Source organism: Perca fluviatilis, chromosome 23 (genome assembly GCF_010015445.1).
Source record: "Perca fluviatilis chromosome 23, GENO_Pfluv_1.0, whole genome shotgun sequence".
NCBI lineage: Eukaryota > Metazoa > Chordata > Actinopteri > Perciformes > Percidae > Perca > Perca fluviatilis.
In genome coordinates this window covers 27,018,435-27,044,842 of record NC_053134.1, presented here as the reverse complement: position 1 = coordinate 27,044,842, position 26,408 = coordinate 27,018,435, and the positions used below count along the sequence as shown (strand labels likewise).

General features: G+C 42.9%; 1 protein-coding gene across 2 annotated transcripts; it reads right to left on the bottom strand.

The window, feature by feature from the left end:
* Positions 1–425: 425 nt before the first annotated feature.
* On the bottom strand, positions 426–25,481 carry aebp2 (AE binding protein 2). Of its 2 annotated transcripts, XM_039792298.1 has the most exons (9): positions 24,780–25,481; positions 10,770–10,995; positions 10,093–10,200; positions 8,262–8,448; positions 7,677–7,721; positions 7,239–7,363; positions 1,778–1,845; positions 1,279–1,392; positions 426–924 (listed from the first exon to the last, which is right to left on the bottom strand). In XM_039792298.1, the coding sequence occupies exons 1-9, from the start codon at positions 25,301–25,303 to the stop codon at positions 912–914; spliced, it is 1,410 nt and encodes a 469-aa protein (XP_039648232.1). In that variant the 5' UTR covers positions 25,304–25,481; the 3' UTR covers positions 426–911. The 2 variants fall into 2 exon arrangements, with proteins under 2 accessions (XP_039648232.1, XP_039648233.1); XM_039792299.1 differs by lacking the exon at positions 7,677–7,721 and having other exon boundaries at positions 24,780–25,471.
* Between the last annotated feature and the right edge of the window lie 927 nt (positions 25,482–26,408).

Genomic DNA, 26,408 nt, shown 5'->3' with positions numbered 1-26,408 from the left:
GCATTTTTAGGCCTTTATTTGACAGAACAGCTTAAGACAGGAAAGGGGAGAGTGAGGTGATGACATGCAGCAAAGGGCCGCAGGTCTGAGTCGAACCCATGGCCGCTGCGGTAGGGACTGAGCCTTTTTACATGGGGCACACGCTCAACCAGGTGAGCTCCCCGGTGCCCCCACAATAGATTTCTTATGGAAAAACACAGTGGCCATGCTTCATTTTAAGATGCGTTCTTATAATTTCAGTGTTAATGCATGTCCCCTGTAAACCAACACATACCTGATCCTGATTGTTGCTGTAAGAATAGTCTATATCCACGACGTTCCACTTCCTGGAATGCTGGGTGGACTAACCAGACCCTTCTCCGCGGCGCTGTGGAGGAGGGTCTGGCAAAGCGAGACTAGTGTAAGAACCAAACACTCAGCCTAAACGGAGGTTGGAAAAGTTTAATGACATCAAACCAGAGAAATGCCAGCTATATGCACATGACCAGTATCATCAGTTTTTAAAAACATCTATTTAAAAACGTTTGGCAGAAAAAACATCTATCTACAGTACAGTAAAAAAATTCAAAGTATAAAAATATATTACAAATCTCAAGTATTTACAAAGACAGCTTCTCTCTACACGTGTCTGTCTACAGTTACACTTCTGTCAGTTAGTTTTCAGTCTAGTTGTGTTACCTAAAACAAGCAACATCTCCCCCTTCATGCCCCCTGTAAACTCAGCACCTAATGCTGAAAACACTGGTGGCCGCAGACAGCCATGACAAATAAGTCACTAAATTCCCAGCATCCTCTGGGAGAAGGTGGAGGGGAGAAGAGGAACATAGAGATGGAGATGAAGAGAAAAGGAGGCAATCTCCTCCTCGAGGTTAGATAAGCAGGAAGTGACAGTGGCGCTCCCCTGGAGGTGGTTAGAAGAACATCCTGTGGGGGTGAGGTTAAGATATTTACTTTTGGTCATGCAGACAAAGAAATTAAAGGCACTTTCATTTTGCAAGTCCTACAGAGTGCCTTGGATTGTTTTTGAAGGAGACATGCATTTTGAATGAGCCCTTCACAGGATGAAATATTTTCTTTTGGAGTTTTATTTTTACCACACACACACACACACACACACACACACACACACACACACACACACACACACACACACACACACACACACACACACACACACACACACACACACACACACACAAACACACACACACACACACACACACACACACACACACACACACAACACACACACACACACACACACACACACACACACACCTGTAGATGTTGGGGTCCAGGTGTATAGCTGTGTCTGTAGGCAGCTTGGACAGATGAACCACCTTGGTCTTCTGCTGCAGTCTGTCGCTCTCATTCACCCACACATCTGGCAGTCTGACACACAGTGAAGAATACAGTTACACTTATTGGATGGAAGCTCACATCTGCACTGTGGATCACAGTATCACACTTATCTGGATTTCTTCTCACATGTGACATATTGAGGTTTTCCTTTCAGCGAACAGTGGAAAACTGCATTCGACCTGCTCTTGCCTAGGTAGCGCCCTATGCAAAATCTGAATACAGAGTTGATCTCGAGGTTGTGGTAGGATCTAATAAAAGCCACTCCCACCATCTCATCTCCATTAACCCTTTAAAAGCAGCAGCTTAATGAAACCAGAAGAGAGTCTAGTCCACTTTCTAGACGTAACTGGGAGGCAGAGCTGGAGGAGGAAGTGAAGACAGGGAGAGTGATTATAGATGAGAAAACAGGACTTACATGTCTTCAGGTGTCCAGTGCAACAAGACCTTCACTTTCCCAGAGTCCTCTTTCCTCCTGGCTATTACCTGAACATACCAAAATACACAGGCATGAAAATAAATTGCATTAGACAGATTACATTTCACTGGAATTGGATTTTTTATATGATTTCAAGTAGTCTCGCATTGGCAGACCTATCTCCACAGCACTGTGGAGTAAGGTCTGGCTACACAACATGCATTCTGGGATAAGAGAAAGAAAAAAACGCTCTGGGTTGTTTGCCTTTCTTTAAACCAATCACAACGGTCTTGGGCGGCGCTAAGCTCCAGACGCAGCGACGGTGGCTCTGCTAGATAGTCTCAGGAAGGAACTAGTTCTGCTGGAACATTTGGACCCCGCAAAAGAAAACACCACATCCAATATTAAATTAAGTTAACTGTTGACACACTACAGTAACGTGAGCCAATTAAAATAGCTGGTACATGGTTAGACCTCATTGGTGTTTACCAGCGTATCTCCGTGTGTACTTCATCCACAGCAATCCCATTAATCAGTCCCAAAACCTCCCAGTTAGAGAGGAAATGACATAAACATACACTACCAGTCAAGTTTGGGGTCACTTAGAAATTTCCATTCCATTCCAGACAGAATACCAGCTGAGATCAGTTGCATTGTTTTTTTTTTTAAATCAGATTACATTATGTGTTTACATTTTCAGGGTTTGTACGGGTGCTTGAAATCCTTGAAAAAGCTTGAATTATGATGTTGTGTTTACAAGGTTTGAAAAGTGCTTGAATTTTGGATAAAATGCTTGAAAATACTTGAAATTGTAACTGTATTTCTTTCACAACAAATACCTAACTTACTGAATAGTTTGTTTATTAAATGGAGAAATAAAATGTTGGAGAGCCTAAAATTAAACCTGCTCGCTGTGTGACTGGGATCTGCCACCACGCCAAGACCTGCCCTAGGAAGCAGCTCGATTGGTTGGGGTAAGGCATTTCACCTCGAGTGGTTAAGGTTAGGATAGCCGATTGGTCACGGTTACGCTACCTTGCGTAAGCATCATGGACACCTGGCCAATAAATGCTATTGAAGGGCGGGTCTTGGCGTGGCCATAGTGGGATTCGTAATATCGCTGCCGGCAGGTTGTCGTTTCAATGAACGTTGGCTGGAAGATGAAAAATACAAATTATGGATTAAACGGGGACAAACCCTACGAGTTGCCTCTTGTAAAGTCTGCAGAAAAGACGTGCAGCTTTCCACAATGGGCGAGTCTGCGCTCTCCAGTCACATGAAGTAAGTTTCAAGTACGCCAACTGAAGTAGCCTGCTGTACACGTTAGCGCCAGTTAGCGCCTATTTGTTTACGCTAGTGAATTCTAGCTAGGAATTTGCAGGCTAAGTGACTGAGGGGCCATCCACACGGAAAAGTTTTTTTGTGCAAACGCACATGTTTTGCATCGTTTGGGCCGACCGTCCAGACGAATCCTGCAAACGCACTGCCTGAAAACGCACTTTTTTGAAACCTGGTCTCAGGGTGAAAAGATCCGAAAACGGCTCTCGTTTGGCTTCGTATGGATGGTGAATACGGATCCGTATCGATGATGTCATCGCCACACCCCTCTTTTACACCCTCTCCCACGGCTGCTGACGCACACAACTGCGTTGAAGCTAAGCGAGCACACCCCATCTCCATGGTTACACCAGCTCACTTCATCTAAATACTCTGCTCCTGACCCTTCCCTCTGGATTCTACACAAGATATATTGCTAACGTTATGTAGCCAACGTTAAACATCGCTAAAGTAGCTGACCGCTAAAGTAGCTGACCGCTCCAGCAGCGAAGTAACGTTAACGTTAGCTGCTATGGCTATCTGTTTATAAAGTGGAAGTAGACAATTTATCAACTAGCTAGCTAATCTGTCTGCTTATAAACTCCTTGAACGGATTATAGTAACTTTTACCACGGCTTATCGTAGAAAGGCTACTGCAAGAAAAACGTATAGATTATTAAAAAGACATCATTCATGGATCATTGATGTTTGTTTGACTGCCGATGTTAGAGCTACTAGCGCGCTACAAAAATAAAAAGCAATCCAACAGCACATTATACAACGTAAACAAAGACACGTTTTCTTGCGGCAACCTTTATAAAATGAGCAGTGGTGAAAGGTATTATAGTCCACGGATGTATTAAGAGAACGTTATAATCTAGTCATGTTATGATGGGAAGTGGAAGTGACTATGCTCTTCTTCTCCGTTTTTGGTAAATTTCTGTAGCAGAAACAGCGCCGCCTATAGGCCTGGAATATGAAGTAGCGTGTTGAGTCATTTACAAATGGATTCGTTTGGACGCAACTTTTCTTGAAGCGAATCCAGGGAAGACGGGTAAAAAAAAGATCGTTTTGGTACGTGTGGACGGGGCCTGAGAGTACTTGGTGTGATAATGTAGTGTTAGTATTGCATGGCACGTTCATTTGTGGAATATGCAGTGAACATAGCCAAAGTTACATCACAGTAACTGTAACATTAAAGGTGCAGTAGGTAAGTCTTATAAAAATAACTGTCATATTTGCTGAAACTGACCCTATGTTCCAGTAGAACTACATGAATTATGTAATATAAAAAAAATCCAGCTCCTCTGGCACACACACGCATATAAGAGCGTTCTCCCCTCCCCCTTCCCCCGCGCACGAGCTGCAGAAAAGTTTCCCAAAACTCCGGTGGTGAAGTGGCTTTTCAGAGGTGGCGTGAGCTCCAGGATTTTAAAGATCTGAAGAACAATGCAGACGTTAGGGCTTTGACTTTTGCCCAAAAATCATATTCGAAGTTCGTTTGTATATTAATATTAGAATATATTAGAATATTTATTAATAATATTTTGACCATTAAATGCCTTCAGTTTAAAAAAAAATTAAAAGTCAGACCCTGGATTAAACACAAACAGTGTGCTTTCGACAGGAAGTTCGGAGCTTTCACCGTAGCCTACGTAAGTGGTCTGATGTTGATACTCGTGTGCTGGTGTGTGCGCCGAGCCAGTGTGTGTGGGCGGTGTTGCCAACTTAGCGACTTTTTTTCACAAAAGCGACTAGCGACAAATGTGGCGACTTTCTGTAGAAAAGACAGCGACTTTCTGTAAAATAAAAAAAGAGTCGCCAGTATTGTCCAGCGAGCACGCAATGCATTTCTCTCCTGTGGCCACCGAAACAGTCACCTTTCTCTTCTGTTGTGTGACTGAGGAGCAGCCCCGCCCCCCCCTCTGTGCTCTCTCCTCATGTGCAGCAGCACTGAGCAGCAGGTAGGAAGGGGAGAAGGGACAGGGTGCGGCGCCGGTGTAGGTAGGAGAGACAGCGGAACGCGACGGGAGAAAGAAGCCGCTGAGCTGGCCTGGCCCTGAGCTGGCCTGGCCCTGATCTGGCCTGGCCCTGATCTGGCCTGGCCCTGATCTGGCCTGGCCCTGAGCTGGCCTGGCCCTGAGCTGGCCTGGCCCTGAGCTGGCCTGGCCCTGGGCCAGCCAGCTTTCTTTGAGAATTCGGGGGGAATGCACCGCTACCGAGCCACGGCCAAGAGACGTGCGTCGCCGCGACGTGTAGTTACATTTTGAAATGCGTGAAAAAGCCTCGGAATCTGAACTGAAAACAACGTTTACAAGCAAACGCATAAAAATAATGCCCATAACAGGTTCAAATATTAAGGGCTGGCTAATATTCATTCGAATATCATTATTTTTTTTAATATTCGAATGATATTCGAATAACGAAGTTCAGAGTCAAAGCCCTAGCAGATGTAGCCACATTTCTTCTCGACAGGTAACATAATTACCATGAATGATTTATCTTTCACTTGGTTATTAGTAATCAAAAGTCCACAAAGCTACGTTGGTGAGGATGATAGTAACGTTTGCACCGTTGTCAGTCTGATATGATGCTGAAATGGCTAACGCTAGCCTGCTAGTTAGCATCGTTTTACTGTTGGTGAGGTATGTTGGTGAGTAAAGTTAACATTGCGTTAGTGTTTTAGTTATTGAAAATGTTGTCTGACATGCAGTTCTGTCAAACTCCCTTGTGTGGGAGGGGCTTAGGGGACGGTTTGGACTTCAGCAGAAAGGGGGGAGGGACTGAGAAGTTGTCGATGTTCAAATTTGTTGGCAAAGTCCTGGATCTTCACAATCTTACCTACAGCAGCTTTAAACTACCTTCAAATTAAAACCCAAAACGTTAGCCCAGTGCATTTCAACAATCGTTGATTGCTGAACAGAAATCGTGTCAGATAAGAGTGTCATACAAGTAGCCTAGTGTAAGGTTGAGGATGGCCTTATGCACTATTTGCACTGCTCTATTCCAGTAGATAAATATGTCTTGGCAATGAAGTACATTTTGTTTTTCAATTAATATAGGCTATTTATGATGCAGAGTGTCAGAGTCTTCTGGGTTAAAATGGAATTACAGGTTGTTGCACTGTCTCAGATGTTGTTCAAACCTTGTCTATATCAAGAATGTGTCCCAAAACCAAGGCCTGTCAAATATTTCTGTTCAAATCCTATGTTTTCATATTTTCAGCCCTTTAAATTACTTCAGTTTTACAGCCTGAAAATCACATTATCTGGGGAAGCAATATTCAGATATTAATTCATAGGCAGCCCAAACTTTGTAGGGTGGAAGACAAACATGTTGATATGACTGAACCATTACAAGTTTGTACAGCGTGCCCTAGATTTGGAAAAAAGTGTGAAAGGACATTAAGGGTAGCATAAACTTTGAGCAAAATCTAAGAGGGTGCACCACCTTTTTTCCTGGAGTTTGACCCAGAATGACCCAGCTGCATGTCATTTGTCTCAGACCCCCCCACTCAGTGCTCCTCTCCATAGCTGTCTTACTGTATGTTATGTTAGGAACCATGAAGAGAAGGGGATAATTCAGGGTTAGTGAAGTGAACCTGTCGGGTGATTTAGTGATTTAAAACTTGTGTTTTGCTTAAATATCTGATGCTTCTGCTATTACGAAACACAATTTTGGCTGTTCATAGTATTATGTCTGTTAATGTGACAAAAACACTAAATAATAATTTTGACTATGTATTGGTATATAGATTTTACGGTGGAGTAAGGTGCTGGAAAAAGCTTTGAAATGGACCTTGAAAGTGCTTGAAAAGTGCTTGAATTTGACCTTGGAAAAGGTGTACGAACCCTGATAATTGCAAAGGGTTCTTCTATTATATTCTGTCTATAATGGAGTGGAATGGAAATTTCTAAACTTTTGACCGGTAGTGTATTCTTATTCAATCTTTACAATCATTCCCTGAAAGAACCAAGCAGGCCTGTCTTGATGCACGATCCAAATCTTCAAAACTTTTTTTGGTAAAGTTTTCCCAAAACCAACAGAGTTTTGCAATACGATGGCCATACGGCTGTGTGTGTGTGTGTGTGTGTGTGTGTGTGTGTGTGTGTGTGTGTGTGTGTGTGTGTGTGTGTGCGCCCACCGTGCTGTGGAAGACCACACTGTGTCCGTTGCCCAAGCTCTCGATGTGTGTTGCCAGGTTGAGGCAGATGGCTCGATGGCGGATGGCGTCCATGGTCTGAGCGTCAAAGAAGTCATGTGGTCGGGCTGGAAATAAAAAACATATTTTGAATAGTACAGACTTAAAAAAAATTAAAAAAAATAAATTAATATATAGATATAATAAAATGTGTGTGTGCAACTGAGGGACCCGATGACCATTTTGTCTATCACTTAAGTGTGCGTTTACATATGTGTTGAAGGAAATTGTGTTATTTACATAATCATTTCAGAATCTATTTGTATTGATTTTAATCAAAGACAATATTCTCTTATGATCAGGGTTACAATGGTTACATGCCACATAAGCACGACGTCCCCGGTTCAATTCCAGCCATGGGACCTTTGTTGCATGTCTTACCCCTCTCTCTCTCTCCCCCGTTTCCAGTCTGCTCTACACTGGCATCTGTTTAATGAAGGTGAAAATGCCAGAAAAATCATCTTAAAAAAAGTATGTTAATGTACAAGAACCTATTATAGAGGGCGAAGATCAACTTGCCCTGTACAGGAAATGTGTGTGTAACTAAGACTGTTATTGCAGGAGATGAGATCATCTCCATACCAAATAAAGTTAGGTCAAAGTATAGAACTTTCACGCAGCAACAGTCAAAGTTTTCCTCAGCAACAGTTGTAACGAAGCACAATACAATCAGAGAGCTCCGTGTCCAATTATTGACCAATCAGAGCCTCCATCCCATCAGGAGGAGGGGCGTGACAAATTGTTGTCCTGCATTCTGAATCCAGAACCCTTTGTATTAAATGTCTGTCTGCAATCCAAAGAATAAAGCATTTTATACTTAAGAAGTTAGGTTCCTAAAAAGAGTGCTTATTTATTAAATGTTATAGAAGGCTAAACAAGAAGAACAAAAACCACAACATATGTATTGGATATGTGTGCGTGTGTGTGTGTGTGTGTGTCTGGTGTGTGTGTGTGTGTTGAACATACGGAGGGAGCGTCTGTGTTTGTTCTTGAGTTTCCTCCTCTTGTTGAGGCCAGCCTTGGATGGAGACTCCTCCTTCACTTTGCCCTGACTGGACACTTTGGATGAACTCTGTGAGCTGAAGTGAGTGGGGACGTGACGGGCCAGCCCCCCCTGAGAGGCAAACGTGGCGTTGCAGCCTCCCACCACACACTGCAGGAACACAGATCATTTACAGGGTCAGTAGCTAACACGCTTTTATTTGTTATTTTAAAAACAATCTCCGTCTTCACGCTCGTTTAAGCATCATTTCAGACTTAGTCTCGCATTGCCAGACCCTCCTCCACAGCGCTGTGGAGGAGGTAGGGCTGTGCAATTAATAGAATTTTGATATCAATTTTGGCTCCCAACGATCACCAAAATAGTATAATGGAGAAAAAAACGATTATTTTGCCATGTTCTGTTTTGCAAGAACACTCTTATTTTGTCTAGTGTTCTGAATGACACGCGCATGCGCACATCCGCCCCTCCCGAAGCCAGTCAGGGAGGCAAGTCGTCTGCATATCATCCGCTGGAATTTAAAAACTCAACGTGAGTAAAGATGGCAGCAGCGTTTGGTGAGCAAAAAAAGGCAAAACCAACTCTGTTGTCTGGGAACAGCTAACGTTAGCTAACCCTGCGGTCCCTCTGCTGTAGTCTACGTTGTATTCCCCCGACACGCTGTATTCACTTACTGTTTAAAACTTGTTCCAGCTTAGTGGGGGTGCATTGGCATACTGCTGAAAAACAACATGAGAAAACATAGTAATGTTCCCTCAGCATTTAGTTTTGTTGTTAAACTGTATGTAAATGAGCAGGGACGTTAAATCACGTTAGTTTCACGTAACGTTACTCTAAGGTACCGTCTATGTGCTGGATTCTTCCTAATAAGGTTAGCTAGCAAATAAGCACACTGACGGCGACATTATTGTTGATATTTTGGCCCAATGTTTAGTAATGCCAGTAGTAGTGGTCATAGTGAGTGAACATGTGATGTGAGATGCACATTGTGTTATGTCTGTGGAACTGTTCATTAGCTGTGTAACGTTATGTGTGATATCTGTAAAGCTGAACTGACTCACAGTAGTAAAACTGATTTTATTCTGATCCAAAGACTCTTTCTGTGAGATAAAGGACACTAACAGATTATACCCTGGACACTATCCATTATATCCAAATGTTAATGAGTAATCGTGTTAAATAATCGTGATTTCAATATTGACCAAAATAATCGTGATTATTATTTTTTCCATAATCGAGCAGCCCTAGAAGGAGGGTCTGGCTAGTCCACACAGCATTCCGGGATGGGAGAAAAACGTGCTCTGGTTTATTGGCATTTCTTTAAACCAATCAAAATCGTCTTGGGCCGCGGTACCTCTGCTAAATAGCCTCATGAAGGAACTTGTTTTGGTGGAACGTGTGTACGATCAAAAGTAGTTTTAGTTGTGCAACAGAAAACTCAGATTGGACAGATAGTCTAGCTAGCTGTCTGGACCAATGCCAACACAGAAAGCGGAAGGTGACGGACATGCAGCCAAAAATGAGGGACATCCGGCAGGATTTCCGGCGGCACCAGAACAATCCCGGAACTGAAACGTAGTCGATATAGACTACTTCTGAACTAATCGCCATCCATACTGGCGTGCCGGTGTAAACACGGTATAGGGTAGAGTCGGGCCAGTGTAAAGATTTCAAACCGGTTTGATGTCAAGTCAAATAGAGGTCCGGATCTCAGTGGTGCACCACTGACTGCGTGCTGTAAATGGGCCGTGGTGAGTAAATGGAGTTCACTGTTTGATGTGAGGTGTGTGTTGTCACCTTGAATGGCTTGTCTCCACTGTGGGTCAGCATGTGTCTCTGAAGCCAGCTCTGACTGGTGGACGGCGTGTTGTACACCTTGCAGCCCTTCCACAGACACACAAACACCTGTGTGACACACACACACACACACACACACACACACACACACACACACACACACACACACACACACACACACACACACACACACACACACACACACACACACACACACACACACACACACACACACAGTAAAAGTGGTTGTGAGGTTAGTGTATTGGCCTGAATATAAGACCAAATAAAAAGCTCTTGAAGATACAAAAAACTTTCAGACTAGTCCTGCTGGGACGACCATTACATGACAGAGGTCTATTGTTGCCAATGAATTTGGCTGTATTTAAATTCAGTATAGGTGACCACAGAGCAGTGTAACACCACTCAGCTCAGTCAACAGACTGTCCTACTGCTGACCACATTGGCTGTGATGATTGTTGCTTGCTGACTAAGAGGATAAGGAAGAAGAAGAGATTTTGCAGTTCTCTGATTGTTCAAGTGTTTCATTGTGGAGAGAGATTTTTGTTTCACATGTAAACAGGGACATTTTAGACAGCTAAGCTAAATCAAACTAACTACATAAACACACCCTTGGCAGCTCCACACACACACACACACACACACACACACACACTGACCCCTCCTCTCTGTCCGTCCACATGCGTGGCTCTGATGTGTTCAGCCAGGTCGGGGCTGCTGAGAAACAGCAGCTGGCAGTGATCCCAGCAGCACGTGTAGCTCAGAGACTTGCCCCCTGCCGGTGCCGAGCCACTCCCCGCCACCGCGCTGTGACCGTTCAGCATGGCCGGGGTGGAGCGACCGCTGGACGCCGTGCTCTCCATGTCCATCAGGGTGCTGCCGATACTGGAGAACGCACAAGACAGACAGACAGACAGACAGACAGACAGACAGACAGACAGACACAATAGAAAGAAGAAATTAGAAAGACAATACTACAATTACTCAGTTCACAATGGAGGTTTAGCGGTTTCAGCTAGAGAATAGCTTGAAGAGAGAGGGGGGAACGACATGCAGTAAAGGGCCGTGGGTCGAATTCAAACTCGGGCCACTACCCAAGGACTCAGCCTACATGGGGCGCACAATCCACTGGGTAAGCAAGATGTGCACTTAAGTGAACTGAAACCACTGGCTGCTAGAGGGGAAACATCTGTCTAAAATCTGGAAACTAACATGAATCTGGAAATTGTCGGCAATCTAAAAGGTCCATTGTGGCTCAGATTGTGTGCGATGTAAGCAGATCACAGCTTACATAGTGTGCTGCGTGTGTGTGCGCTGAGCCAGCTGACCATCTGCTCTGATCACTGTCCATACTGGCTCTCTGTAGGAGCCGTGTTCACACATCCTACAAGAGGACCGACACTCTGAAACACGCACACATTCACTGTAATTCTCTCACACACACACACACACACACTCACACACACACTCACACTCTGTGTGGGAACAAAGGTTACAGTGAAGTCTTACAGCTGTCACCGCAGCAGGATTACCAGAAGTTAAAGGAGCAGCCAAGGGGGCATATTTTCTATCTTTATGGCCACTGCTGAGTTCCTCTTCTCTGTGAGCCACAATTAAAACACTTTTCAAAGGCCCCTATTGAAGCCTAAAGCACAGACTGTATACGGTATATATCACATTTTATTTGTTTTCTTCAAATTTCAATATGATTGCTCCTGAAAGGGTTAAACACTGGTATGGCAACTCTATGGCAGTAAATGCCATTTACTGTCACGTTTATCTCCTTTCTGAAGCCCCTGTATGTGGCTGTCTGATGAAACTGCCAAAGTGGACTGTATATTTTAGAATCCACCAGTGGTTAAACACTTTTCTTCCTGAGGTGTCTTCAACAAGACATTAGGCCAGATGTACTAACGTTTTTTGCGCCCACTTCAGGCGTATTTGTTTCACAACGTGCACGTAAAAGCAGGGCGAGGTATGTACAGACCGCACTGAGGTAAAAGCGCAGACTGCCTGTCACGGGGACTGGAAAAGGTAAATTGCGCTTTTCCGTGTCATGCATATGTATTCAGGGGAGGGTCAAGGGGAAAGTGGGAGTTTCCCATAAAGAGATGGGAGGGGAAGCGTAAAGTGAGCCTAATTATGTATTCCGCGGTATGTACAAAAGCCTCCCGTGACAGCACGCCTCTATTTTGCGGTGAAAATTCTCCGCTTCTTAAAAGCAGGTGTAAACCAGGAAGCGGGTTTCCCGGCATATGCCTCCTGGTGAAATGGCGACAGTAATCCAAGCAAGACGAAGACATAGGCCAAGGAGACAAGCTGAAAGGGTTTTTGCCACAAGCAGCCATGCTATGTTACAGTTACTGGAAGAAATCAAAGAGGACATTGAATCTCCGACTCAGCGTTCACATTCCATTCCAGCAGTTGCTCATTCAGAATTGTGCTGCTGCTGTCTTTCTCCATCATGCCTGCAGCAGTAGGATGTGTTACGAGACAGTATGGCAGCTTGATGATAAGTAAAAGGTGCAGCAAGAGGCCGTAGATTCTAGTGATTTTAGAACAGCTAAGGGGCGTTGTTAGGCATGACGCAAAGCCAAGTGAAGTGTAGAATAAAATAATAAATGGCGGCATGCGATTAATAAAAAATGAACGCGTTATGCTCGGCCCTTAAATCGCATCGCGATTAACGCGTTAATGCTGACAGCCCTAGTTTATACCTAACTTTTAAGGGGGAAAGACTTAACTCATTAACTCGGAAAAGTTGTTAGTTTGTTTATCCTGTTCACCTGCCTTGTCAAATGAATGCAAATTAGCGCATTTTAATTAGTTAACACCTCATTTGCATATCAATGTGGCGATTGTGATGACAGATTCTACTGTAGCTGTTCACCTGGAGTGTCTCCATTAAGTACAGAACATCAGCCTGTAGGGCCACGATGCCTCTGCTAAACCTTAGCTAACTCATTACATAACCTAGTAGCTCATGCATGTTAGCAGGACAGAAATTAACTATTTGTTTTGTCTTTCAGCTAATTAGCTGTAAACTCGAGGCACTGGCTGCGTAGTCTTTTGTTCATCACCACTCACCTCCACACAAGCCAAGAAAAACTTTCTGGGGTAGGAGCTGGAAGGGACAGCTGCTGGTCGGTCTGTCTCTGTGTGTGTGTGTGTGTGTGTGTGTGTGTGTGTGTGTGTGTGTGTGTGTGTGTGTGTGTGTGTGTGTGTGTGTGTGTGTGTCGCGAGGAGAAGCATTGCGGGGGGAGGGGGAGGGGGAGAGAGAGAGACTTATCTCCCGATCCGATTTAGATTTTTTAATTCAAGAAATAGGAATATACTATATATATATATATATATATATATATATATATATATATATATATATATATATATATATTTATTTATTTATTTATATATATATAAAAAAAAAAACATGCATCCAGAAACAAAGGGCACTTTCTCTTGAGAAAGAAGAAGGGCAGATGCTCAAGGCCCTTTTGAGGTCTTGGTGTGCACGTGCCGGCTCCTTTGCACCTGATGCTGCTGCAGGAATGATTTCTCTTGTAGTAACAAAAAAAGTCTATTAACCGCATTACATTTAACCTTTGGTAAACAAAGGTTCATGAAGTAACTTTGTGATTAAACACGGTTCTTGAATGCACCGCTAGTGATTGCAGGTGAGCAGAGAAAAAATCCAGACAACAGGTGGCGTGAATCCCTTCTCTCTGAGCATACTGACGTGTGTCAATTTCATGCTGACTGTGTGTTGAAAAAAATCCTGCATGGTTAGTCTGAAAATGAAGGTTATAGCCCTTCACATCATTAGCTGACGCGTGGGACTTCTATTTCTACTTGGTTGAATGATTATGAAAAAGTTGAGATATGCTTGATTGGCGATAAGTTTCGTATTCTCGGCAAAGTTGAGGGGGAAAGCAATGTGAGATGTGAATTTGAATATACTGGATGAACTCACTGGATCCGTGCTGTAAGTCAATGTGGACTGTAAACTACAGTGTGTTCACCCTCTGGGGCAGGGGTCACCAACCTTTTTGAAACTGAGAGCTACTTCATGGGTACTGAGTCATACGAAGGGCTACCAGTTTGATACACTCTTCTGAAATAACAAATTTGCTCAGTTTGCCTTTAGTTATATATGATTATGTTATGATGTTATAATTAATGATCAATGATACTCATCTATGTGAAGACACTGATCATGTTAATGATTTTTCACAATAATTATCAACAATGACTTAACAAGGTGGGTAACAGATAATATCAATATTCAACTTTCATTTTTAGAACAGGCCCGAGGGCTACTCATGTAGTCCTTGGGGGCTACCTGGTGCCCGCGGGCACCACGTTGGTTACCCCTGCTCTGGGGTGTAGGCCATTTTCCCCCATATCTAATTAGAAAACCTATTCTTTTCACCAGGTGATCGCCTGGTTTCCTTGTGTAATAATGATTGTATACCTGCAAGGATGTCACATGTATTTAGAAATTGTTATAGGACTATCGAGACAACTGAAAAAACTAAATGGAAATGAGGGCTGAAACGATTCCTCGAATAACTCGAATAATTCGATTACAAAAAATCCTCGATGCAAAATGACTTGCCTCGAAGCTTCGTTAAATCAATGTTACCAACGTTGTATCGCTGATGGACGGTGTTTCCGCACGGAGCATTATTAGGAGCTAAGAGAAGAGACAGGCTGGAGAAAACGACAGAAAGTGTCCAAAGTTTAGAATCAGTTCAAACGTAATTAAAACTAAAACTCTGTACTACTGTCTACTGCAAAATCAAACTAGCTTACCACAATAATAGCACGACGTCAGTGCTTTAGCATCTCAACAGAAAACATGGAGTCTAACTTAATCATCCGTTCCACGAAGAGGACCGACAAAAGTAAATCACAGAGTCGTATGGACGATGAAACTACACCAAACACAACAAGTACCAAAATCAAAGACAAGGAAATAGGTAGTGGTGACCACGATCTGATCTGAAGAGCTGACGCGTTGACTATCCCTTCGGAGCTGATTGTTGCGTCTCTCTCTCTCTCTCTCTCTCTCTCTCTAAACAACGATCTAATAGCATAAGTGTAACAGAGCTGTGTGACATAATAAAATACATAAATGAAAATAGGTTGAGGATAACTAATATTTACATATAGGCCTACTGTATATACAGATCAGTCTCAGGTTGAAACTTGTAGTTCTGAAAGTTAAGTTGCACAACTTAATGTAATGTTTGTGTATTTTAATGTATGCCTTAGTTTGAGGTTGATATCATTTGGGAAAAAAAAAAATCTTTAAAAACAATGCAATATGGCACTTAAATGCACTTAATAGGTTTAGTTTTTTGAGAGATGATATTGTAAGCAATGTAGGCAATACAAATGTTGCTTTTTTCCGAAAATTTTGCTTTTTTCCCTAGTTTTGGTTGTTTAAAAACGCAAAAAAAAAATTAGTGCTAGATTAATTGATTACAAAAAGAATCGATAGCTGCAGCCCTAATGGAAATTGACTCTCACAGAAATTGAAATCACACAGAACAATAATGAACAGGACTTTTGGCTTTTGAAAATTGTTCTCCAAATATACAGTGTGGCTAATGCAACTAAACTATTTAGATTAGGGATGGGTATGATTACTCAACGATCGATAATTGATTATTAAGAATTTCGTCAATGACGTTAATTTGTTATCGATTAAACCAATACTGGTTGCGTTGTGTAGTGTGAGTCTTGAAGCAATTAAATTAATTTCACAGTGTGGCAGCAATTAAACATTTTACCACTCGGGGGCAATATTTGACTCCATACTCCGTTACCTGGCTGCGAGTTTCCGTTTTGATTTCAAAAGTAATCATGAAGAGGACAAGGCGAAGTGTGGCGTGGGACCATTTAGATTATTTTTTTTAAAACGACTTAGTTCACTGCAAACACTGAGAAGCCGTGTGTAAGTACAGCACGGCCACGACTCACATGATGTAGCCTACCACTAAACAAAGTGTATCCGAGCCTGGTTATGTCGGTGGCGGCCGCGGTGCACCCTGCTCTCAGTCTCAACCTAGCATTAACTCGGCGTTAGCACGAAGGAGCTGCGATGCACAACGAGCAGAGAAAATCACCCAAGGGACCTGCAAGTTCATTGAGATGGATAATGGAACCAGCATATCACATTTCGTCACGACGTACCATCACCAGACTGGTAGAAACTCACCACAAAGAACAATGAATAAGGTTCCCCGGGCTGGCCAAGTTAGCGCGGAGGTAGGCGACCTGTGCATCCTGGCAACGTGGCTGTTTTGGGCGGCTGGACTGACAGTCACCAGGTAGCGGTCGCGTCTGACCCGAGATCATGTCAACATGCTTATCTTTCTCAACAAACATCAGCAGACTGGTGCAGAAGTTGTATCTGAGTTAGCCTACTGGTTATTTTGTTATTAGGCTTTGTCTGTGCCTTGGATAGTTTTGAGTTACATTTTGACAAAACCTGTCAGATCTAAGTATTATTATGATTTTGGTTAAGTTATTATTTAACATGATTCTTTTTATTTATTATTTTGGAACAAACGAGGGTCTCTGTTTAAGAACGGCAGCTCGCAGCTGCAGGTTCTGCTGCTTCAGAGCACCGCAGCGCATATATCTATAATCTATAACCTCCAGTTTAACTGCCACAAGTTGCTCTTCTTGTAATTAAGATCTCAGAGGAAAAACATGCTGTATTTTTGTATTGTATTTCATTGCATTTTTAATTTATAAAAAGTTAAATAAATAATGAATTTTAATATAAAAATATTAATGATTAATCAATAGTAGATCATCAATTCTCCCGACGATCGACTAAGAAAATTTTATGGAATGCCCATCCCTAATTTAGATTTTTCCCCCCCAGAAAAGTCGCTTTTATCCAAAAAGTTAATTGTGCCGTCTGCAATGCATTTGTCTGCCATGAGATATCCACACTCATTTACACAAATCTAGGGCTGCCCGAATGACTTGCAGCTCTGCCTGGAATCCACTCACACTACAGACAAGGCCCTGCTGCTTGTATCAGATAAGGGATCTCTATTGGCTGAGTGACGTGCCTTTCTCTTTTCCTGTCAAAAAGTCACATCAAGTGTTTAAAAACCAGGGGTGAAACTGTTCACAAAATTCACAGTTTGGCGCACACACACACACACACACACACACACACACACACACACACACACACACACACACACACACACACACACACACACACACACACACACACACACACACACACACACACACACACACACACACACACACACACACACACACACACACACACACACACACACACACACACACACCTCATTCAATGAGTTTCCTTTATTTTCATGACTATTTACATTGTAGATTCTCACTGAAACTATGAATGAACACATATGGAATTATGTACTTAACAAAAAAGTGTGAAATAACTGAAAACAAGTCTTATATCTTAGATTCCTCAAAGTAGCCACCCTTTGCTTTTTTTTTTGATAGCGCTGCAAACCCTTGGTGTTCTCTCAATGAGCTTCATGAGGTAGTCACCTGAAATGGTTTTACCTTCACAGGTGTGCTTTGTCAGGGTTAATTAGTGGAATGGTTTCCCTTATTAAATGGGGTTGGGACCATCAGTTGTGTTGTGGAGAAGTCAGGTTGATACACATCTGACAACCCTATTGGACAACTGTTAGAATTCATATTATGGCAAGAACCAATCAGCTAAGTTAAGAGAAACAAGTGGCCATCATTACTTTAACAAATGAAGGTCAGTCAGTCCGGAAAATTGTAAAAACTTTGAATGTGTACCCAAGTGCAAAAACCATCAAGCGCTACAACGAAACTGGCTCACATGAGGAGCGCCCCAGGAAAGGAAGACCAAGAGTCACCTCTGCTGCTGAGGATAAGTTTATCCGAGTCACCAGCCTCAGAAATCGCAAGTTAACAGCAGCTCAGATTAGAGACCAGATGAATGCCACACAGAGTTCTAGCAGCAGACACATCTCTAGAACAACTGTTAAGAGGAGACTGCGCGAATCAGGCCTTCATGGTCAAGTAGCTGCTAGGAAACCACTGCTAAGGAGAGCAACAAGCAGAGGAGATTTGTTTGGGCCAAGAAACACAAGGAATGGACATTAGACCAGTGGAAATCTGTGCTTTGGTCTGATGAGTCCAAATTTGAGATCTTTGGTTTCAACCGCTGTGTCTTTGTGCGACGCAGAAAAGGTGAACGGATGGATTCTACATGCCTGGTTTCCACCGTGAAGCATGAAGGAGGTGGTGGTGTGATGGTGTGGGGGTGCTTTGCTGGTGACACTGTTGGGGATTTATTCAAAATTGAAGGCATACTGAACCAGCATGGCTACCACAGCATCCTGCAGCGACATGCCATCCCATCCGGTTTGCGTTTAGTTGGACCATCATTTATTTTTCAACAGGACAATGACCCCAAACACACCTCCAGGGTGTGTAAGGGCTATTTGACCAAGAAGGAGAGTGATGGAGTGTTGCACCAGATGACCTGGCCTCCACAGTCTCCGGACCTGAACCCAATCGAGATGGTTTGGGGTGAGCTGGACCGCAGAGTGAAGGCAAAAGGGCCAACAAGTGCTAAGCATCTCTGGGTACTCCTTCAAGACTGTTGGAAAACCATTTCAGGTGACTACCTCTTGAAGCTCATCAAGAGAATGCCAAGAGTGTGCAAAGCAGTAATCAGAGCAAAGGGTGGCTACTTTGAGGAATCTAAAATATGACATGTTTTCAGTTATTTCACACTTTTTTTCAGTACATAATTCCATATGTGTTCATTCATAGTTTTGATGCCTCCAGTGAGAATCTACAATGTAAATAGTCATGAAAATAAAGGAAACGCATTGAATGAGAAGGTGTGTCCAAACTTTTGGCCTGTACTCTGTCTGTCTGTCTGTCTGTCTGTCTGTCTGTCTGTCTGTCTGTCTGTCTGTCTGTCTGTCTGTCTGTCTGTGTGTGTGAAGTCGCAATTACACGTCTCTGCAGAGCCATCTGCTCTGCTGAACTCAAGCAAACCGTTCCGCTCTCTCTCCCTTTTGATGGTGAGCAGCTGGAACAGTGACAGGACGCCATCACTCCTGAAGTCATGGCACCCAGATAAACAACAGCGCAAGTATAGCGGTTTCTCCTCAGGCAGAGTGACAAATGGCGGCGAAAGCCTCAATGGCTGATTTACAATGAAAACTTCGTTTACGCAGGTACAACGAAATATGACCGCCATGGTAGCTTGGAAAATAGCGTCATAATCAGTCAGCCGTCACTCTGTGAGTAGAGAATCAAGTCGGCAGAGTAGTTCAGACTAGGGCTAGCACGATTCGTCGACATAATCGATTATGTAAATGCGTCGACACAAATAATTTGCGTTGACGTGTCACGCGTAGAAATCTAAAAAAATAACATGGATGCCTCCAGCAACAGCGCAAATATGGATTCCTCGCAAGTTCAACAACACGTTGAGAAAAAGGCTCGCCCACGGTCTTCTAAAGTGTGGGAGTATTTTCCTCTTAATGCCAACAACAACAATAACAACAACAACGTCTGTAGACTTTGTAAAATGATCCCTGAGTCAGGAGAACACCCTAAGTTCTGCTCACCTTTTTGCTCTGCTCCCTTTCCCTCCCAAGTAGAGTTTAGATTCTCTGCCCGAGCCTGAACTTGGCCCACTGGCCAGGTCGGGCCGATATGTCCCGCCACTATCCTCGGGCCGGGCCGGACTGGGCCCATGATCAAGCATTTGTGTATTTTTAATCATTACTTTATTAGCCTAATTGGGTGGGGAGAAAGCTATGCGTCTCCAGCTTCTCCCGTAGCTCTGGGTAGATGTCCTGCACTGACTGGAGTGGGAGGTAAACTGGGCTAAAATCCTGTCTCCCCCATCTGGAGCAACCAGGCCAGAATGTCCTTTATAACGTCAGTTACTTTTTTACTGTAAGATTAAAGAGAGAAGAGCTTGGATGTTAAACAAGAGCTTATTCATTATTTGACCTACTGCTGTTAAAAAAAACAAATCCAGGCTTCTCTTTGGCTTCTCGTGGGCTTATTGAACATGTGCAACGGTTTTGTTTGACCCTCATTTTGTTCGCCTCTTGTAGTCCATTGGTGTGGGTCTGTCATCAAAATCACCAATCAGAGCCCCGCCCGCTATGCCATTCTCACAGGTCAGTCATGTCTAAATGACCGAAAATGTCTGGTTGCAAGTACAAAAAAAAAAGAAGCATAGCGCTCCAAAAACAAAAGTTATTTATTGAAATATATTGATCCCAGTGGGAGTCAGAAGGAGGAGGCTGGTGCTCCCATAACCCCAGAGACGGGCGTAAGCATCTCCATCTCAACCAGTGCTGCTCAAGCAGAAAGACGGGGTCAGGGAGAGAAAGAGAGAGATTCATTAGGCATAGAAGAAAGAGTAGGAGAGGAGGACAGCATCCCAACAGCGTGTTCTCCTCAGTGTTTGATACTTGATTGTTACGAAAACAAGTATACCATTATTACAGTCTCTATTTAGAGGAGTTAAAATCTGATTATTTAGAAAATAGCTATGCTGTCATGACTGTGCTGTAGAGGGGTTTGGAACCTTTTGGAGTTATATAATGCTTTTGAGAAACTATGGCAAATAAAGCAAACTAAAGCAAGCTAAAAAGGAACTACGCTGCATTGTGTTAGGTAACGTTACAGTTGACAACTTTTTGCAGCGGTTCATTAACCGCCAATCTGCGGTGATACGTAGCTTCTTCACCGCGGTACGGAAACATCTATACCGTCACAGCCCCACATTTTTCACTGGTAAGCTTTACATGGATGGCAGGCTAGTTTTCAGGCACAATGACTCAACAGCTGATAGCACGCCCGTCTGAATAAGGCTTTGCGTGTCATGCTTTGATATGCTGTGGTATTTCCAAAACTCGAGGGGAGAAACCTGATTAGAAACATTTCCTCCAGACATTCAGCATCTTACCCTTTCATCAACATTTGCAGCAATGGCGCAACTGCTACTGATGCTTCAAATGAGATAACACTGAGTCATGTTTTTTCAATGTTTGCCGATAGACAAATAGATGACCATTGCAAAATATTGAAATCAACTGGGAGCTGGAGAATACTACTGGACAATAGAGCTTTTTCACGGCAGACATGTTGACATGTCATAGCAGGAAAAGCACAGGTGTATTCAAAACCATTAATGATGGCTGCATTCCACTTAGGAGAGGCCCTGGTATTGTGCATGCTGACTCACTGAAATATCTTACTGGGACACTTGATGGAACTAAGCCATCGTTAAGGTGATCAGTTTCAGCTGTGCTTTTCCTACTGTGACAAGTCAACCTGTCTGCTGTGAAAAAGGTCCATAGTTGAACTTTCCTGTAATCAAAGTGAAAATGGGACTATGGAGCTTCCAGTGATCCGAAGCAGCCATGGAAACACCGTACAGTCACTCATACTGCACCTTATAAGCAGCAATGTAGGTGTGCACAGTACAGGTTTCACAACAGTGGTAGTTTAGTCATTTTCCACCTAGTTGGCATGACTGATGTTCATGTACTGAGCGTGGTTAGATGATATCTGGTGAAGGTTCAGGATTTAACCCACAGTATCACAGCTACTCTGAATGATTCACAGTTTCAATCTGTCACAGAATCCTTGAGGGGGAAGTTCACTTTCTACCGAATCAAGAAAGGTTTAAAGTTTAGAATAAGGGGGATGTGGGGACATAGAGGGATTTCAAACAATACCCAGAGCCCTTTTCACATCCAGGGCCTACTACTTTGAATAACCAGATTAAAGTAATGACACAATTAAAGCAAGCACATTCAATTCATTGGATTGGGATCTGTGCCTACATTGACCTTATTAATTAAATTACAGTTTACTGTTCTGCTTGGTTCATTTGCTACAGTGAAGCAGGTGTGAATGTTGGATTCAGAAAGCTACAGAAATGGTCAGACATTGAGCGCCTTGGTAGCCGACTGGTTACAGAGCATGCCGCGTAGTCACAATGTCGCAGGTTTGACTCCAGCTGGGGACCTTTGTTGCACCCTGCACTCGTGTTTCCCATCTGCCTCTTCACTGACAACTATCCAAGAAAGTGCCAAAAAAAAAAAAAGTAGGAGAGGTGTGGGGGGAGGGGTATCCAAACTTATTCCACCCTCTGACGAGCAGTTCTGATGGATTATATGGCAGCTTCAAACTAAGTAGTTACAATGTTGCAGGTAAGACCATGGCTTTACAAACTGGCAGTTGTCTGCCACAGGCCACAGATTTCCAAACTGAAGAATAATTAAAACCGATGTTAAAAAACTGCATTTTTAAATGATCCAGGAGACTCCTGCAGTGGCTCGACAGCGTGAGCACCTCAATCGCATTTGCGATTAAAAATAGTGTGAACTGTAAAATGTATTGAGGAGCATGTATGGGAATAATGTCCTTTTTAATGACTGCCGGAGGGGGACCTTACAGATGTTTTATGTTGTTGTACGTTATTCTGTCGATTGCTAGAGCAGGCGATGAAAAGGAAAAGGTCTCTGTTAACAGACCAAGACAAATCTTATCTTACATTTTTATGCGAGGCTATCAGAGAACTATATAAGCTTGTGGGTCTGTTCCAAATAAATGTCTATAGGTTAACACAGAGAGGTTGTCCGTCTAATAAAAACGAATAGGCACAGCCAAAGGCTTCATTTATATGGCACTAACTAGACAGCACAGATTCAATCCATTGGATTGGTATCTGTGGCGATATTACTGTATAATAACAAGGAATTGTTAGTGTTAATCCAACTAAATTTACTGAACTCACATTTGTTTGGTAGAACCATTACAATGTATGTAAAGTATATATGATTAAAAGAAAAGCATCCCCCCCCCCTTTTTAATCCAGGCCAGTAAGAATATACAAGGGGCCAGTTAAATTCTGATCTACTGGCGCAGGGTGTTTTTTTTTTGATTGATCATGAAACTCAATTTGGAAGTGAATTATTTGTAGACAAACTGCTGTTCACCACAATGTGGCTGTGGGTAACTGTGAGCAGCATCTTTGGACAACTCCGTACTACTTTGGTTCTTGAGGAGGAACCAGAGAGAGACGGAAACATGATACATGACTCTGGATGGGGGAAAAACACAGCATTTTGATGTAGTAGATTTGTCACTACTAGGTTATGACTGGGATGACTGTGCTCGAGTGCATGTTATGTATTTATCTGTGTATTTATGACTTTTAGTACTTTTACATTCAGGTATGGCACAGCAAATGTCATACACAAGCTTGGGCAATGACAAATCTACTCTATTCGTAATGGTAACTGATGAAAGGCATCAGCCATAAGAAAAGAGTTGATTTTAGGACATAAAGATGAAAATGAGCTGCACAATTACACATCCTGTCTTGACTCTAATGGAAAAACAATACAACACAAAAATACCAGTTTATATTTTTGGAATAAAATACAGTTTAATCACTCATTTTGACCACGATTTGTATTACGTTATCTTTTAGCCACCCAATTCAAGTGCTCAGCAAACTTAAAAATTCAGCGGACACTTCTAGGCAACTGTGTTTATTGAGAGTTGGTTTTTAAAGATAAACTAATTTAGACTTCTTTGAGGGTATTGTTGCAATGAACCGTGGTGACAGTTGACCCCCAAAATGGTGTTTTCAGCAATGTTTTGTGAAACTAAAGAGCAACAATCATGCAATTAGATGACTGTAAATTTGCTACTTTATCCCCCAAAAAAGAAAGGATACCATTATTTCAATAAATACAGAATACCTTTACTAATTATTATTGTTACTATTACTTAACTATTCACTACCATGTACCTATTTAACTGAATTTTCTTATACATATGAAAATATACGATACTGCTATGTTTTACGATTCTTTAAGTAGAAGTGTTAAGTAATTGAAAGGATTATGGTTTGAAAGCGTGATCGGCAACAACGGATGAACAACGCTGGAGAGCTGCATCTACCGAAGTTGCTTGGAGGTTGCTCCCGCCGACCACCCGGTGGGAGCTGGAACAAGTTGCGGAGAAAGGGACGCCTATCGTGGTCAGATGACGCTGTTGCCCCCGCGACACACAGCGGGTGAATGAAGACGAGTGAATGAATGGATAGCTGTGAGCTGGTAAAGAGATTTGCCCCCATAGACACAAATCCATTTTACCATATGCTGTTGTAAAAAGACCCTTAAAAAGAGTTCAGAGTGACTGTTGATAATCAAATCGAAACCCCTCCGAGAACGTTCCTGTTAGGTTACGATAACGTTCCAGAACCTACAATCTTGCGATTCGCGGAACATTGCCGAAACGTTTTCACCTAAAACGGATGTTCTAGATCAGTTTAAAAAAAAAAACTTTAATGAATAATCGTAGGGGAACGTTTGTTTTAACACGCAGCGAACCTTTTCGAACCCTTCAGCTAACGTTTACCGAACCAAAATTTGTTTGCCGGGTTGCCCGACGGAGGCGAAATAATTAACCCTATAAACAAAATCGTTATTAGCTAACAGTTAAAAACGGTGAACTTAGCATCGTGTTGTGAGCTCACATCACATAGGTTGTTCTAGAAATCAGCGTAGGCCTCTTCATACTGCTTAACGTTAACGATACTAGCTAATTCAACAGACCTGTCTTCTGAATCCATCCGACTGAGCGGCTCTCCATTCGACGGGGTCAGTTCCACGCTGGCCGGTCTTTTGGTGCCGTGCTCGGCTTTCTCCGCGGTCTTTGTGCGCTCGGCAGGCGGCGAGGAGGACACGTTCTCCCCCTCTCTTTGTTCTTGTTTCAGCACCCGGGAGCCCTCTTGTGCGGAATCAGTGCCACTCGCCAAACTCCCCTGTGCGGGACTTTTCACCGGTTCAGAGAGTTTACTGCTGGGTTCCCCTTCGTCGTTGTTGGTCTTTTCGGTCGGTAACACGGTTTCTTTGTCGGCGTCGGGAACAAGAGACAGGTTGTCCCCGTCCTCCACCGCCGCACCATGACCACTGTTCACGTCCATTCCTGCTCTGTTCTCGTTGTTGTCGCCCGGTTCCTGTTTGGGGTCCGGCACGGCCTGTCCCTCCTTACCGGTTTCTGCCGTTTCTCCAGTTCCGTTTTGATCCGACGTCGGCTGAGACTCTTTTTCGGCCCCTTCGCTCGTTATTTGAGCCATTTTCGAACAGCACGAAGAGCTATTTTTGTGATGTTCCACTCGAAAAGTTGCCCTCAGGCTGCCCTTCTTCCTCCACTCACACTCTCCGCTTCAAGCGTAAAACACAGCAGGGGGTTTGCGTGACGTCGGGGCCCCGCATGGCCAAAGCTTGTCTATTGAGAAAGATGTCTCTCTGAGTACTTGTAGTAACATGCATCCAGCAATAACTTTGTGAATGACGTTGAATAAATTGTATCTCCAAACAGCAGTGCGGGAAAAAAAAGATCTAAACCTATTCAATTCTACTTTTTTAGATAGGCCTATAGCAATTATATTATGGCTTTTTGGCACTGACTAACAGAAAAAGCCCACACTCTGGCATTGCAGTAGGCTACATATGTACACAATTATAAATATTTCCAAATTAATATTTTTAAAATTGAACTAATTTTAGTAAAATTAAAAGCAATACTGATTTAGCAAGGCTAATAAGCGTTCCTTTGAATGAATGACGTTTAACTCATGTAGCTAAAACCCAAAGTTTGTCTTTCATATTCAGTACTTTTGACCTTGATGGAATGTCTAATCTGATAAATAAAAAAATATGATGGAAACAATGATGTATTTATTTTTAAAAGGTGAGTCCGCGCAGAGGAGCAGACTGAACTTTCTTTTAACAACGACGGAGTCATCTTTATAAACATAGACGATCTTCGGCATTGTGGCCTCTCAGCTCCACGTGTTCCGACAAACAGAAAAATGATCCAACTCAAAAAGTGCTGAAAAGGCACGTTCTTATCTAAGCAAGGTGCATATTCCTGCAGGCACCATCACTCTTGGGCTGTCCGCCTTCATGAATGTATCGCAGCCGTTCTTGTCTTAAGCCACAGCTAACTCCACTCTTTCTCTGGATACTTCTACGGATCTTAGTCGCCGACTTGTTGCATTGACATTAAGGCCTGCTTCTGTCCTGCCTGTGCAAATATTGTACAGTCTATGGCTGAGATCGAGAAAAAGTAGCCTACTCTTGAAATAACAAATTTCCGGTATATAAGGCTATATTGGTCCACATCTCATAGCCTACTGGATATTGATTAACTAAATATAGTAAGATAGTAGAATAATT